We start from the raw sequence: 16,795 nt of genomic DNA, 5'->3' as shown, positions 1-16,795 counted from the left end.
TGGTTTAGTGTTCAGTGTAGGTGTCTAGGAAAGTCTATGGTTGCCTGAATTGGTTCTCAATTAGAGACAGCTGGTTATTGTTGTCTCTGATTGGGAGCCATATTTAAGGCAGCCATAGGCTTTAGCTGGTTGTGGGTAATTGTCTATGTGTAGTGTTTGTGGCAGCACTATCTGTCTTTATAGCTTCACGGTCGTCAGTTTTGTTATTTTGTTAGTTCGTGATTAGTTGTTTGTTTCTTGTTTGTTTTTTCTCTCTTCTTAAAATAAAGAAGATGTATTTTGCACACGCTGCGCCTTGGTCCAATCTCTCACAGCAAGACGATCGTGACAGTAGGCCAGTTGAGAACAAGTTCTCATTTACAACTACGACCTGGCCAAGATAGAGCAAAGCAGTGCGACAAACAACACAGAGTTACACATGGGATAAACAAACGTACAGTCAATAACACAATAGAAAAGTCTATATACAGTGTGTGCAAATGTAGTAAGATTACGGAGGTAAGGCAATAAGTAGGCCATAGTGGTGAAATAATTACAATTTAGCAATTAAACACTGGAGTGATAGATATGCAGAAGATGAATGTGCAAGTAGAGATACTGGGGTGCAAAGGAGCAAAAAAATAAATAACAATATGGGGGGATGAGGTTGTTGGGTGGGCTATTTACATATGGGCTATGTACAAGTGCAATGACCGGTAAGCTGCTCTGACAGCCGCTGCTTAAAGTTAGTGAGGGAGATATAAGTCTCCAGCTTCAGTGATTTTTGCAATTTGTTCCAGTCATTGGCAGCAGGAAACTGGAAGGAAAGGTGGCCAAAGGAGGAGTTGGCTTTGGGGGTGACAAGTGAAATATACCTGCTGGAGCGTGTGCTACGGGTGGGTGCTGCTATGGTGACCAGTGAGCTGAGATAAGGCGGGGCTTTACCTAGCAAAGACTTATAGATGACCTGGAGCCAGTGGGTTTGGTGACGAATATGAAGCGAGGGCCAGCCAACGAGAGCATACAGGTCGCAGTGGTGGGTAGTATATGGGGCTTTGGTGACAAAACAGATGGCACTGTGATAGACTACATCAAATTTGCTTAGTAGAGTGTTGGAGGCTATTTTGGAAATGACATCGCCGAAGTCAAGGATCGGTAGGATAGTCCGTTTTATGAGGGTATGTTTGGCAGCATGAGTGAAGGATGCTTTGTTGCAAAATAGGAAGCCGATTCTAGATTTAATTTTGGATTGGACATGCTTAATGTGAGTCTGGAAGGAGAGTTTACAGTCTAACCAGACACCTAGGTATTTGTAGTTGTCCACATATTCTAAGTCAGAACCGTCCAGAGTAGTGATGCTAGTTGGGCGGGCGGGCGGGTGCGGGCAGCGATCGGTTGAAGAGCATGCATTTAGTTTTGCTTGCATTTAAGAGCAGTTGGAGGCCACGGAAGGAGTGTTGTATGGCATTGAAGCTCGTTTGGAGGTTTGTTAACACAGTGTCCAAAGAAGGGCCAGAAGTATACAGAATGGTGTCGTCTGCGTAGAGGTGGATCAGAGAGTCACCAAGAGCGACATCATTGATGTATACAGAGAAAAAAGTCGGCCCGAGAATTGAACCCTGTGGCACCCCCATAAAGACTGCTAGAGGTCTGGACAACAGGCCCTCCGATTTGACACACTGAACTCTATCTGAGAAGTAGTTGGTAAACAAGGCGAGGCAGTCATTTGAGAAAACAAGGCTATTGAGTCTGCCGATAAGAATGCGGTGATTGACAGAGTCGAAAGCCTTGGCCAGGTCGATGAAGACGGCTGCACAGTATTGTCTTTTATCGATGCCGGTTATGATATCGTTTAGGACCTTGAGCGTGGCTGAGGTGCACACATGACCAGCTCGGAAACCAGATTGCATAGCGGAGAAGGTATGGTGGGATTCGAAATGGTCGGTGATCTGTTTGTTAACTTGGCTTTCGAAGACTTTAGAAAGACAAGGTAGGATAGATATAGGTCTGTAACAGTTTGGGTCTAGAGTGTCACCCCCTTTGAAGAGGGGGATGACCGTGGCAGCTTTCCAATCTTTAGGGATCTCAGACGATACGAAAGCGAGTTTGAACAGGCTAGTAATAGGGGTTGCAACAATTGCGGTGGATAATTTTAGAAAGAGAGGGTCCAGATTGTCTAGCCCAGCTGATTTGTAGGGGTCCAGATTTTGCAGCTCTTTCAGAAAGAGAGACAGTTAGGAGTTTAGTATGGCTATATGCTTGGTAGAGTTGATGATAATGATGATGAGGCATGCACTGATGGACAAAAATAAGTACAAAAAAACTTGTGGTAAAAGTTACCTCCCATTTCCCATGCATTTCTGCAGTCTGTCCAGCGGAAGCAATAGAAAGAGCAGATATAACATTACTACAGATGCAAGGAAAAACATCTAAAAAGGTAACGTCTAAAAAGGTAACATTTAAAAAGGTAACGTCTGAAAAGATAACATCTAAAAACGTAACGTCAAAAAAGGTAATGGCTAAAAAGTAATGTCTAAAAAGGTAACGTCTACAAACTATTCTAATCTCCCGACCGTATACCTGAAAAGTGGTTGCCATAGTTTCCAGGCCTTCTATCTTGGAGTCCTGTAGGGCTGAGTAAGTAGTGATGGTGCTGAACATGTTGAGGATCTTATAGAGGCGTCGTTGGAACGTCTCAAACTTCCCAAAGATGTACATCTCACTGAAATCAAACTGCCTCTCGGAAGGACTCTGCTCCAGCTTCTCCTTGGTCTTGTGGAAGCACTTCTGGTACTCCTATAATGAGATAGATGGGATCCAGATGAAAAGTCATTGGAGGAGCATGGAAAGGAAGTTACACTGTAAAATAGTTCATTTGTGAGAAGTGCGTAAAGGATGTGGTGGTATTACACTAGATATAATATATTATTTTATAGATTAAAGCTCTTAAAGGCCTGTACTTTCAAAAAGCACATTTCTTTGTTCCTTGATTTAGCACAGTATTTTAAAAGATCTGGCTAAAGTGTGTTGAAAGCAGTACCTGGTTTAGGTGGATAGCAGCTTTCAGTTTCTCAGCTACAACACCCTGAGGCTGGTCCCATATGGACGCAGACCCGTTGTTGGTGATGTAAGCCTTACATGCTGTAATCATCTGGTTGGTAACCTAAGACATGGAGATACAGAAGAAAAAAGGATACATTTCACGTGCCTCTCTAATAAGTAACCCCAATGGGATGACTGGTTAACAGGCTTGGGAGGGATGTAGACAGCACTTCAGCTAACATGAGACCAGGTGGTGCGGCCAAATGCACCAAGAACATCAAAGAAGAATTGACAAGATTGATTGCAATACACTCCTAATGATTAAATGTAATACATTCGGCAGCTTTTAATTGTGAGCGAGATTTACAGTCACCTCTTCTTCTTGGTGGTTAAATAGAGTATCATAGCAATAATGACCTTGACAAACAGGGAGGTGATCTTCTCTGAGGTGTTGTAGTAGCGGGAGATCCTGTGGATCATCCGGATGGCGTTGATCAGGCCTGGAATGGCCTCCACCATCGACACCTGCGTTCATTTAGCAATCAATACAATCATACAATGATGAGTTTTCAAATCCATTAAGATCGATATACATAGAGCACCGGTTTCACAGATTAAGCTTAGTTCTGGACTAAAAGGTTTTAAATTGAGGGTTCTTCTTAGTCCATGATTAAGCATAATCTGTTGACCGGGAAACTGGCAAAGTCTGTAGTTAGTAAATCTTAGAGGAAAATGAGTTGTTATATTGAAAACTGTATACAATATTAGTCTCTCACAGGGTCACTGTTGTAGAGCGGGTCACAGAACTTCTCCAGAGTGTAGAGGTACTTCACATTGTCCTTGGCCTCGTTGGCTGAGTCAGTGATCCTGGTGTCCAGCTCTCGCCAGGACTGGTGGGACAGATACAGTCATCAAACATGCACTGTACCTATTCTGCTACAGTAATACAGAAAACACCAACTGAATTCAGATATGAGAGCCATGTTCAGTAAGCATAGAGGAGCACTTTACTTTTCATTTTTTTATGTGACTGGCTCCCACGAACGAGTCTCATGTAGCAAAAATCGAAATTGAGATTTTAACATTTTATTAGCAGGCCTTTAACATCTACTCCTGTGTTACGGAGGACAGGGTGTAACAGATTGCTCACCTTGATGAGTTTTGACTTGGCCATCATGAGAACGCCCAGGACAGCCTTGACATCGGGGCTCTTGAGCTGGTCCAGGAGGTAGTTGAAGCGGGACATGCGTTTCTTCCAGTGGTCCAGCTCGGCCCGCGGCCCCAGGTCATCTGCCTCCTTCCTCAGCTGGTCACTCTCCGCCAGCACCTGGATACAACACAATCACTGCTAATTGGGGAATGCGATATCTATACACTGTGTTAGATGTGGTGGATCTTGATGTAATTTCCCCTGAGAGGATAAATAAAGTTGTATTGTATTGACTACATTGAACACACACCTCCACCCACAATAAAACAGGTCCATGGAGGGGATAGGTGTGCATGATGCTATTGAGGTTCAATCTATTTTACCTGTTCAATCTGTTTGATCCACACTTTCATACAGGCCTCTATCTTCTCTGTTGCCTCTGTGCTGTTAGCCACAGCAATGTAGTCAGGCGGGCCTTTCAGTGTCTTCAGGTCAAATTCGTCACATTCTTTTAGATTCACCTAAATTAAATGATTAATGATATCAATTGTATATCCGTATATTAGTAATTGCAAAATTACATTTGTTTGTTTTGATAAGCATGTGAGTGTGTGTGTATTTGATTATTTGTTATTTAAATACTTATTTTCTATGTATTTGAGTATTTTCAAATAATGTGGCCCAAATCAACCACATCTATTGGAATTATTTTAAAGTATTTTCAAATAATTTTCTATAAATAGCATATTTTTTAAAAGTATTTGAAAATACTTATTTCAAATATTATTTTCAAATACCTGGGTTAAATACATGGGAGTGTATTTGAGTCAGTGTATTTGAGTTTTCCAAATACATTCCAATATTCAACTACTTGTCTTTTCAAATAAAACACATCTGAATAATTACAGTGTCAAGAAAAAGTATGTGAACCCTTTGGAATTACCTGGATTTCTGCATAAATTGGTCATCAATTCATCTAAGTCACAACAATAGACAAACATAGTGTGCTTAAACTAATAACACACAAATAATTGTATATTCTTATTTATATTGAATAAATAATTTAAACATTCAAGGTGTAGGTTGGGAAAAGTATGAAAACCCCTAGTCTAAAAGCTAATTAGAGTCAGAAGTCAGCTAACCTGGCGTCCAATCAATGAGATGACATTGGGGATGTTGGTTAGAGCTGCCTTGCCCAATAAAAAACACTCACAACATTTGAGTTTGCTATTCACAAGAAGCATTGCCTGATGTGAACCATGCCTCGAACAAAAGAGATCTCTGAAGACCTAAGATTAAGAATTGTTGACTTGCATAAAGCTGGAAAGGGTTACAAAAGTATCTCTAAAAGCCTTAATGTGCATCAGTCCACGGTAAGACAAATTGTCTATAAATGGAGAAAGTTCCCTACCTCTCCCTAGGAGTGGCCGTCCTGCAAAGATGACTGCAAGAGCACAGTGCAGAATGTTCAATGAGGTTAAAAAGAATCCTGGAGTGTCAGCTAAAGACTTACAGAAATCTCTGGAACATGCTAACATCTCTGTTGACGAGCGAACGATACGTAAAACACTAAACAAGAAAGGTGTTCATGGGAGAACACCGCGGAAGAAGCCCCTGCTGTCCAAAAAAAACCATTGCTGCACATCTGAAGTTTGCAAAAGTGCACCTGGATGTTCCACAGTGCTACTGGTAAAATATTCTGTGGAGAGATGAAACTAAAGTTGAGTTGTTTGGAAGGAACACACAACACTTTGTGTGGAGAAAAAAAGACAGCACACCAACATCAAAACCTCATCCCAACTGTAAAGTATGGTGGCGGGAGCATCATGGCTTGGGGCTGCTTTGCTGCCTCAGGGCCTGGACAGCTTGCTATCATCGACGGAAAAATGAATTCTCAAGTTTATCAAGACATTTTGCAGGAGAATGTTAGGCTGTCTGTCTGCCAATTGAAGCTCAACAGAAGTTGGGTGATGCAACAGGACAACAACCCAAAACACAGAAGTAAATCAACAACAGAATGGCTTCAACAGAAGAAAATACGCCTTCCAGAGTGGCCCAGTCAGAGTCCTGACCTCAACCCGATTTGGGATGCTGTGGCATGACCTCAAGAGAGCAGTTCACACCAGACATCCCAAAAATATTGCTGAACTGAAACAGTTTTGTAAAGAGGAATGGTCCAAAATTCCTCCTGACCGTTGTGCAGGTCTGATCCGCAACTACAGAAAACGTTTGGTTGAGGTTATTGCTGCCAAAGGGGTTCACATACTTTCCCCACCCTGCATTGTGAATGTTTACACGGTGTGTTCAATAATGACATGAAAGCGTATAATTGTTTGTGTGTTATTAGTTTAAGCAGACTGTGATTGTCTATTGTTGTGACCTAGATGAAGATCAGATCAAATTTTATGACCAATTTATGCAGAAATCCAGGTATTTCCAAAGGGTTCACATACTTTTTCTTGCCACTGTACTTTGAAATGCATGTGAAAGTAATTTAGATATTTGAAATAGTATTTGAAGCCAGGTCTGTTGAGCGTGCACATCACCTACCTTCTCCTGCAGGCTCTCCTGTGCCCCGGCCAGCACAGACACAAAGCTGTCCAGTGAGCTGATGAATTCCTGTTTAACTGACTGGGCCTGTGGACTGGCCAGCTCTCCCCAGCCATGGTCCATCTTCTTCAGGCTGGGTATGAAGATCTCAGACAGCAGCTGCTCCACACTTTTAAGCAGGCCTACCTCTGTGGTGTCCAGCATGTTGAAATTCACCTCCTACCAGGGCCAGAGAACTTTAGATAGACATGACCACACAGTAGGCCAGGGGATGACACCATTTTAGAAGCAAGGATTGGGATGACGTGTCATACTGTTCCTAATATTGTGTGCTTTAAGCCTTAAACTCTTTAAGCAGTTTGCATGAATGCAAGGTTAAATAGTGTTATGAATGATAAGAACATTGTTATACGAACATTGTTTAAGCCCTTAGACATATAAATATTGATCAAACGTATAATGCCGACTATGTGTTGGATCAGGGTTCTCCATTCCAGTTCCTGGAGAGCTACCCTCCTGTAGGTTTTCAATCCAATCCCAGTGTAAGAAAATGTGATTATATTACTCCAGTGCTAGCCTACCTACACTGGCTTCCTGTTAAGGCAAGGGCTGATTTCAAGGTTTTACTGCTAACCTACAAAGCATTACATGGGCTTGCTCCTACCTATCTTTCCGATTTGGTCCTGCCGTACATACCTACACGTACGCTACGGTCACGTGACGCAGGCCTCCTAATTGTCCCTAGAATGTCTAAGCAAACAGCTGGAGGCAGGGCTTTCTCCTATAGAGCTCCATTTTTATGGAATGGTCTGCCTACCCATGTGAGAGACGCAGACTCGGTCTCAACCTTTAAGTCTTTACTGAAGACTCATCTCTTCAGTGGGTCATATGATTGAGTGTAGTCTGGCCCAGGAGTGTGAAGGTGAACGGAAAGGCTCTGGAGCAACAAACCGCCCTTGTTGTCTCTGCCTGGCCAGTTCCCCTCTCTCCACTGGGATTCTCTGCCTCTAACCCTATTACAGGGGCTGAGTCACTGGCTTACTGGTGCTCTTTCATGCCGTCCCTAGAAGGGGTGCGCCACTTGAGTGGGTTGAGTCACTGACGTGATCTTCCTGTCTGGGTTGGCGCCCCCCCCTTGGGTTGTGCCGTAGCGGAGATCTTTGTGGGCTATACTCGGCCTTGTCTCAGGACCTGAGCCCTAGGACCATGCCTCAGGACTACCTGGCATGATAACTCCTTGCTCTCCCCAGTCCACCTGGCCGTGCTGCTGCTCGAGTTTCAACTGTTCTGCCTGCGGCTATGGAACCCTGACCTGTTCACCGGACGTGCTACCTGTCCCAGACCTGCTGTTTTCAACTCTCTAGAGACTGCAGGAGCGGTAGAGATACACTTAATGATCGGCTATGAAAAGCCAACTGACATTTACTCCTGAGGTGCTGACTTGCTGCACCCTCAACAACTACTGTGATTATTATTATTTGAACATCTTGGCCATGTTCTGTTATAATCTCCACCCGGGCACAGCCAGAAGAGGACTGGCCACCCCTCATAGCCTGGTTCCTCTCTAGGTTTCTTCCTAGGTTTTGGCCTTTCTAGGGAGTTTTTCCTAGCCACCGTGCTTCTACACCTGCATAGCTTGCTGTTTGGGGTTTTAGGCTGGGTTTCTGTACAGCACTTTGAGATATCAGCTGATGTAAGAAGGGCTATATAAATAAATTTGATTTGATTTGATAACTAATCTGATTCAGTTTATCAATCAGTTAATTATTAGAATCAGGTGTGCTAGATTAGGGTCGGGGTGAAAACCCTACAGGACGTAGCTCTCCAGGAACAGGGTTAGAGAGCCTTGTGTTGGATAGTAAGGTGGAGACTCACCCTGTGCACATTCTCAGAAGTGATAGCCTTGGAGGGATTGGCTCTTGTGAAGAACACACAGACACCAGTCAGAGCCACATCTTTGCCCTCAGTGACAAACACCTTGGCCTTCTTACTCCGTTTTGGGGCCAAGGCAGCTGCTGCTGATGCTGCTGCTAGGGAGACAAACAAAGCAGTTACCCACTATATCATCTTTACGACCGGAAGAAGGGTAAGATACATTACTCAAGCCTTGCAAGGTTCAGCCTCTTTGTCTTTAAGCTGTAACTCTACTATTAACTGTGTTATTACTCTGCTATTTTTATATTCCCCTATTATTTCCCTGCATGGCCAATCATCTCACCTGCTTCAGCTGGCTCCACATCCTGATAGTAGAACATGATATGAGGAAGTCCCTCAGCCACAAAGAACTGCTCCATGCGCTCAATCTATGCAAGACAGGTTCATCACAATCACTGTTTCCACAATTAATTGACCTTTACTTGATTAAATCTATTTTTCACAAGTTATTACCATACATACAGTTGTGCAGAAACAAATGTTGCATCCGCAAGCAGTAGCCAGCTACTCAACAGTCTGTCACAAGGGACCACAGTACAGGGGATTGATGGAGGTGGAACAGTGGTGAAGTGTTATGCCCTACCTGAGTTCCCTCCAGAATGGCATCCTCCACATCAGCCTTCTCCAGGCCCAGGCAGGAAGCCACGATGCTGAGGACGTAGTCATGTCTGCCATCCAGCTGAGCTCTCTTAGCCTCACGCTCCTCTTTCAGCTTTTGCTGCAAACAGAGAGACAAAGAGAGTCAACCCCAATACAGACTCAAACTGGACGGATTGCTTCGACAAGAGGCGGAAACAAATTCAGATTAATATTTCAGCCCAGAAACAATTAAAGTAATTCAAATGATAATGACTGGATACAACAGAGTCATTCACACATACTTTGAATGCAACAATCTCGCTGTTAGATATGAGAGATGATTGAGGCTCCCTTTTGCTGCTTCTAGACTTTGAGTCAGCCATTGTTCAAAATGTTCACAGAATGACAATCACTTTCACATGTCAGCCAAGACAGCAGAATTCAGAACACTTGCAAACTCCATTGAATAAATATCAGAAAAAAATACAATAACTTCAATATATACTGCAGCTTTGTTATTAACAGTAAAAATCCATTTATAAAAAAACAAAACAGCAAAATCCCACATAAAGAAGTGAAAATGAAAGTGATAGCCTATTCCTTCATGGAAATCTCTTGAACCATGATCTCTGATAAAACATTTTCCAAATACTCTAGACTCTTTAGCTATGCCTCTTTCTCTGTCTTCTATACCACTCCTACCCACAGGTTATATACAGTGAAACAGAAACAGTTTCTGGCTAGCCTATAACACTACCCTGGATAGCCCAGTGGCTGGGGGCCTCATGTTAAAGAAGACAGAGAACAGACAGTCAAATCTACTACAATGAGTTGCTTGGTGGTGCTGCTAGGTAACGGCAGGAAAAAGGCAAGCCAATAAATTAAGCCGACTTGGTGTTGTATTTTGTGGGCCGGATGCAGATGCTTTCAAACTCTGGTTTTATTTTCCCCATTGACAGTCTGGAATTTAGCCTGTGTTGTCTGGAGAAGTGTTTCGTTCTAGGTTAAGCTACCTTTTACTTGCAAGGGTCAGTCTATTTTGGGATCTAGGCCCTTTGGGTTCAGCACATTGCAACTTAATAAGAAAACATTTTATAGCTACTGGCCAGACCATTTACCGGCAGACCAGAAATACTAAGCACACTTAAGCTGTTCCTGCATTTCTTTGTATCTACACTGGCATGTTACTATTTGGCAAACACTATACATTTGCCCCTAACATGCTGACCAGACCGGACACATCGCATGCGTGAGCGTTGCAAAATAAATGTACGCATACATGTTATTCAATCATTGCACCCACACTCTTCGAGCGCGTCAGCGAGCGTCTGCGTGGTAGGCGCTAAAATAGAAATTGGTTCTATTTGTGACGCTCAACGCGCTGAAAGTCCGACCTCTCCCATCTCCTCATTGGTTTTTAGGAGCATATACCCACGTGGGTGATTGAAAGATGAACTTAGGTCCACACTCCAGTCAGTTGCGGTAATGCACCTAAAGTTGGTAGCCAACCGCCATATAAAGTCCAAAATAAGAAGAATAAGCCTGATAGAATGAGGAGAGATGACTAGAAAATCTTTCAGTTTATCTGTGGATTAATTGTCAGAGTAGAGGATCTTGTGCATTTCAGGTAAAATAACAACCCAATGTTTATATCCCAGGACAAATGAGCTAGCAACAGCAAGCTGGCTAGTTAAATTGCCATAAATGTTTAATGCTTTTCGACCTGTCCCCAAATTAATATAATTGGTTCTGAGTTTGTTTTGATACTTCAACCTGCGTGTCCTGGTCGTGTCTGGTGTGGGTGGACAAAATCAACGTGGGGGCGATGGCACACGTGGACGCACGCATGTGTGTAAGAATGCATTTGATGCCATGGATAAAGTGTGGTCACAGACTGCTGAGTTATTCATGCCAAGCCGGCTCACTGGTCTGTCTCTATTGCACTTTAAAGACGTTAAGGCCAAGTCTGAGTCACATTTACTGTGGCTTAATTGATAACTCCAATGGATAAGCCCAATCAAAAGATAGATCCACATGAGTTCCATCCAGGTATCTGGTGGGAGTAGGAGAAGGCTGTGGAAGAAGATAGCAGAAGACAATGGCTAAAGATTTACACCAGGCCTTGAGGTCATGCATCAGATCAGAGGCAGCAGCCAGCAGTCAACAAGCCTGGACACGAAAGACCAAACACAGCTATTGACCTATTGGACAAACCCAAGCCCCAGACTGCTTTCTAAATGGAACCCTACTCCCTACATTGTGCACTGCTTGGTCTCTGGTCAAAAGTAGTGCACGATGTAGGGAAAAGGGTTCCATTAGACACGCAGCATGTGCATCGCAGGCCAGCTAGTACACTACTGATTCACCACACTGCCTGAACAGAACCACTGGAGGAAATACATGCTTATATAAGCTAGCCAAGACAGGGGTTGCTGGGCGACACACACATCACACCTGCTCCCTGGGCTGGCAGTGATTCCAGTCCAAGGCTTTGATGATGAGCAAACAGCCACATCAAGCTTCATCCTACAGACACACACCACAGCACACCAAGCATCAAGCATACACAATGGCAACCTCAACTGTCTGCAAGCTTTCAGCTCAGATAAGAACTGAATGGCTAGAATGAAACTGTCCTGACAAAACAAATCAAGAAATACTTCAGGAGAAAAGGACTGATCGCTGTGACATGGGCGTTTGGGCGTTGTGCGTCTTCTAATCCACTCGACGTTTGCAATGAACTCCATTGCAAACAATGTCTCTATCAGAGAGAGTATCAAAAAAATACTGACTGAAATTGCTTGTTTCTACTGAATTTATCACAATTCTACAGAACAAGACCGAGAGCCAATCTTGACCAATGACTGATTTTAGTTTGGTTGTACTCTGGAGCCTATACATTTATCAAACAGTAAGCAACATGCACACCATATTAGCCTCAATCTGTGATCAAATAGAGGACCCGTCCCTAACCATTACTTGGCGAGGACCCACTGGGTCCTTGTTGTCTCCAGTAGCTCTACTCCATCTTCTCGTATCATCATACAAGTCCTACAGTGACAATCTCTTACCTTGATCACTCTTGAGACACTCTGTTTCCAGAGCTGTTTTCTAAACGCTCGAGACATGACTCTTAGCTCCTCATATCAAAGACGGCTCCCAAACGACCATCTACAATCTATGTAGCTACAGATAGAGATCAGTGAGTCTGTAGAGAAGATAAGAGTGACTGTGATCACTCAGGAGAATAACTGGCATGCCTTTGTTTGCTCCCCACCTTGCTTAAACTGAGCTAACTGTCAGTGAAGTTCAAATCTCCTATAAACTATTCAAACAACTTAAAGACGCTGGCAAGTTGCCAAGCTCCGGCACATGACACACAGCCACAGGTGATGGGTATCACAGTAGAAGGCCACAGTATATTGTACACCAAGCCTTCATGATGCCATTGTGCAGGTGACAAAACAGATGAAAAGGAACCTTCATAATCCCCTATTACTGTGTCAGGTATTGTGTCCCACCTTGACCTCTCTAAACCACAGAGAACCCATGCGGTGCGGCCAAGTATAAGCCTCTATGTCAGGGATCATCAACTAGATTCAGCCGCGGGACCGTTTGTTCTTGAGCGGATGGTCATCGAGCCGGAACATAATTACAAATAGACTGCAAACTGGCAGCAAGAAGCCAAACATATAATTATATATATATTTTATATGACTAAAACATGATCATTTCAAACCTTGCTTACATTTGTATATGATCACATATCTCTCTATTATGCGTGGGAATACTTTTGAAAAAAGTTTTACCACTTGGAGCTGATTTGCTGGTGTTTTTTACTTTATGTCCCAAAAAAGTATCATATTATAATAATTTTTTGCTCAGAAAACTTGGGGGACAAATTAAATCACCCACGGGCCAAAATTGGCCCAAGGGGCGGCCAGTTGGGGAACCCTGCTCTATGCGCTACCTACCCGAATACATAATGTGGCATTGATCTGAAGATGCAAGCAGTCTCATATCCCAAACTATCCAAACTGCATTGATATTACTGTAATGACCAAAACATTGTGGACAGTGTATTTTAATACTAGCCTATATTTGTGATAAGTAGCACAGCCCCGATGCAGATCTACAATAGAAAACAAATTGATCAAACAACAAGAATTAATGGAAATGCTCCTTAGTTCTACTGAATACAAGTTAATGTACTGACTTTCTTCTCCAATACACATCTGCCTATTTTTCATTCTCTCATTGTTTTGTTTATGTTCTTACAGTAGCTAATTTTGTTGTGTAAGTTGATCAAAAAGCAATAACCTAAATACAAATGTATACGGTTTTACATTGAACTATGATACTTGTGACATGTTTTTCAATTAACTAACCAGTTATTTTCATAAAATCTAAAGAAAGGCAAACAAGAAATAGAGCCTTTTGCAGCCAATTTAAATATGACAAAAGCAATAAGACAGTGATATTCACACTGTTTTGATATATTTTAAAAAGTTTTTAAAAAGTATGTTTTTCCCTACAGAATTTACTCAAGTAAAAGTACAGTACACATTCCTAAAAGAAAACCACTCAAGTACTGTAACATGTTACTTGTAGTGTGGTACTACCCACCTCTGTATTTTCATGAATCCCCAGTACTGTAAAATCCATACCTCTGATTGATCATTTATAGATGGGCAACATAGCCTACAGGCTGAACCTATATCTACACAATGGTCTGGTAAACAGTCCAGGAGACTGTTATTGTATTAAGATAAATACAATTGTTGGTTTCTTAAAACATTCATGATGAAATGCATGATTTGGTCACAGATAGGGACCTGGGTGTAGCCTAAGTAACGTCATGTAACAGAACTGTGTAGGTCAGCTTACCGTGTTTTGATAGTCAGGTTTAAAGTGAAGCATCGCCACTCTCAACAAAGCAACCTATTCAAGGAATCCACCCTCTTAATTGACATGAATTACTATTCATGAGAACACAGACAAGAATTCCAGTGCATGCACTGCAGAACAAGCACTGCCAGCGACCAGAAACTTATTTTCCAGCCCAAAGGTTACTGTCTGAAATTATAATATTGTTTTCTCCTCAGACAGAGGCTTGCTAACTAGATAGTGTAGTATTGGGTGACCCCCTGTCGGCTAGGTAATTATCAAAAGCACTGCTATCGCCTTACCAACGTCAACAATGGGGCTTGGGGCTGAATGGGTCATTGTTATACAGTAGAGTAGAGGCTACAGTTACAGACAGTTAGAGTTACAGACATGTCTCCCCTGGACAGGTATAAAAGAGCCCTGTGGTTCAATTACTTGAGGAAGGGATTGACCAACAGAGAATGGATGGTGTTAAAGAGCAATACACAATACTAGGCCTCGACCTATGTTGTGAAACTCATTGTTAGGCTAGGCCTAGTTCAATCCAACCAAGGAACACAATGACTTCTTAATAAAAGCCATTCACCCGTGTGCATGTTGTACGCATGTTGTACTGAAACTAGAAAGGAATAACACTAATGTAAAGTGGTGAAAAGTGGGGTGAGATGAAAGTGCCAGCAGCTGATGATTAATATGACAGAGTCAATCCTTCAAAAATTAGGGAACCAACGAGTGTGGAGAAATGTTGAGTGACAAAACAATCCACCCAAACTTCAAATTCAAAAGGGCAACTAACATTTGGCTACTGCCTGTCCAAAGAGAACAACATACACCAAGAAACAAACACACCAGCCTATTGAATTGAATTGAATTTATTTTGGGTAACAGACACATACAACAAAATGTACAATTTGTACCCAGAGGATATCACTTGAAAGTTTTAATTAAAACGCTTGTTTCCAAAGTGGTCCTCAAAATTAAATTCCATCAGATTACATGAGATTGGCCGAGGACGATCACAGACGAAGCTGCGCCTCATATGGGGTGAGAGAGCGTTTGATACTTGGAAAATTATTGTGCAGCTTTGCATTTAAAAGCAGTTAGATAATGAATATTTCACTAAGGCATGACTGATTTCTAAAGTGAGACATCTCATTTGGAGAAACTGGGTAATTGGAGTCCCCACTGAAATATGTATGATCTGGTGAGAGCTCAGAGGGATCTAAGAGAAGGCCCCCATAACATCACCATAACAAGCACAACATGTCCCCATAACATTACTATAACATCCATAAAATGTCCCCATAACATCACTATAACATCACAAAATGTCCTCATAACATTTAAAATATCTATATATTTAAATGTAACCTTTATTTAACTAGGCAAGTTAGTTAAGAACAAATTCTTATTTACAATGGCGGCCTACCCCCGCCAAACCCTGACAACACTGGGCCAATTGTGTGCCACCCTATGGGACTCCCAAACACATCTGGATGTGATATAGCCTGGATTCGAACCAGGGACAGTAGTGACACCTCTTGCACTTAGATGCAGTGCCTTAGACAGCTGCGCCACTCGGGAGCATCACCATAATCGCCCCATAACATCACCATAAATTCCATATAACATCATCATAATGTCCCCATAACATCACTAGAACATCTCCAAATGTTCCATAACATCACCATAATGTCCCTACAATGCTCCTATAACATCACCTTAACATCCACCTAATTTTCCTATAACATCACCATAATGTCCCCATAACATCATCATAACATTACTAAAATGTATCCATAATGTCCCCAGAACATCATCATACCGTCCCCATAACATCACCGTTGTTTCCTAATATCCAACACCATATGACCTTTTAACATTTTTAATTAATTTAGCTATTTGATTTGGAATTTTAAGACCCCTTTGATTTGGAATTTTAGGACCCCTTAAAAAATATTTTATGAAACATTGAATTTGGCTTTACTAACATTAGCCTATAGAAATGAATTGAATTACAGATTCATAGATGGGGAAAAAAACTCCCTTTTGCCCCCAGAACAGTCTCAATTCGTCGCGGCATGGACACTACAAGGTGTCGAAAGCATTCCACAGGGATGCTGGCCCATGTTGACTCCAATGCTTCCCACGGTTCTGTCAAATTGGCTGGATGTCCTTTGGGTGGTGGACCATTCTTGATTCACACGGGAAACTGCTGAGCGTGAAAAACCCAGCAGCGTGCAGTTCTTGACACAAACTGGTGCACCTAGCACCTACTACCATACCCCATTCAAAGGCAATTAAATATTTTGTCTGGCCCAACCTTACCAACATAATTAAAGCAGTAAAAATACATGTTTTGTCATACCCGTGGTATACTGTCTCATATACCACAGCTGTCAGCCAATAAGCATTCAGGGCTCGAACCAACCAGTTTATAATGCAAATTATAAAAGTTTGAGTCCTGAATGCTGATTGGCTGAAAGCCATACCACAGGTATGACACAATGTTTTATTTGTACTGTTCAAATTACGTTGGTAACCAATTTATAATAGCAATAAGGCCCGAGCAGCTATAACAAGGGCTGTTCTTACGCACGGCTCAAAGCAGAGTGCCTGAATACAGCCATTGCCATGCTTAAATATGCTTAAATTATTGTGAGCTCTTGAGTC

At 42.2% G+C, this 16,795-nt stretch overlaps 1 protein-coding gene across 2 annotated transcripts in view; it reads right to left on the bottom strand.

The window, feature by feature from the left end:
* The window catches only part of dnah5 (dynein, axonemal, heavy chain 5), a 63,092-nt gene extending 50,729 nt beyond the window's left edge, over positions 1-12,363 (bottom strand). For both annotated transcript variants that reach the window (XM_038977139.1, XM_038977140.1), the window contains exons 1-11: positions 12,307-12,363; positions 9,240-9,374; positions 8,928-9,024; positions 8,597-8,745; positions 6,722-6,940; positions 4,555-4,692; positions 4,172-4,348; positions 3,798-3,911; positions 3,439-3,546; positions 3,020-3,142; positions 2,560-2,775 (exon numbers count right to left, since the gene is read on the bottom strand). In XM_038977139.1, the coding sequence (XP_038833067.1) occupies positions 2,560-2,775; positions 3,020-3,142; positions 3,439-3,546; positions 3,798-3,911; positions 4,172-4,348; positions 4,555-4,692; positions 6,722-6,940; positions 8,597-8,745; positions 8,928-9,024; positions 9,240-9,374; positions 12,307-12,363 (1,533 nt within the window). The remainder of the gene's footprint in view (positions 1-2,559; positions 2,776-3,019; positions 3,143-3,438; positions 3,547-3,797; positions 3,912-4,171; positions 4,349-4,554; positions 4,693-6,721; positions 6,941-8,596; positions 8,746-8,927; positions 9,025-9,239; positions 9,375-12,306) is intronic.
* Positions 12,364-16,795: the final 4,432 nt, after the last annotated feature.

This window comes from Salvelinus namaycush, chromosome 37 (genome assembly GCF_016432855.1).
Source record: "Salvelinus namaycush isolate Seneca chromosome 37, SaNama_1.0, whole genome shotgun sequence".
NCBI lineage: Eukaryota > Metazoa > Chordata > Actinopteri > Salmoniformes > Salmonidae > Salvelinus > Salvelinus namaycush.
The sequence above is the reverse complement of the archived record's forward strand: the minus strand, read 5'-3'. Positions and strand labels throughout refer to the sequence as shown.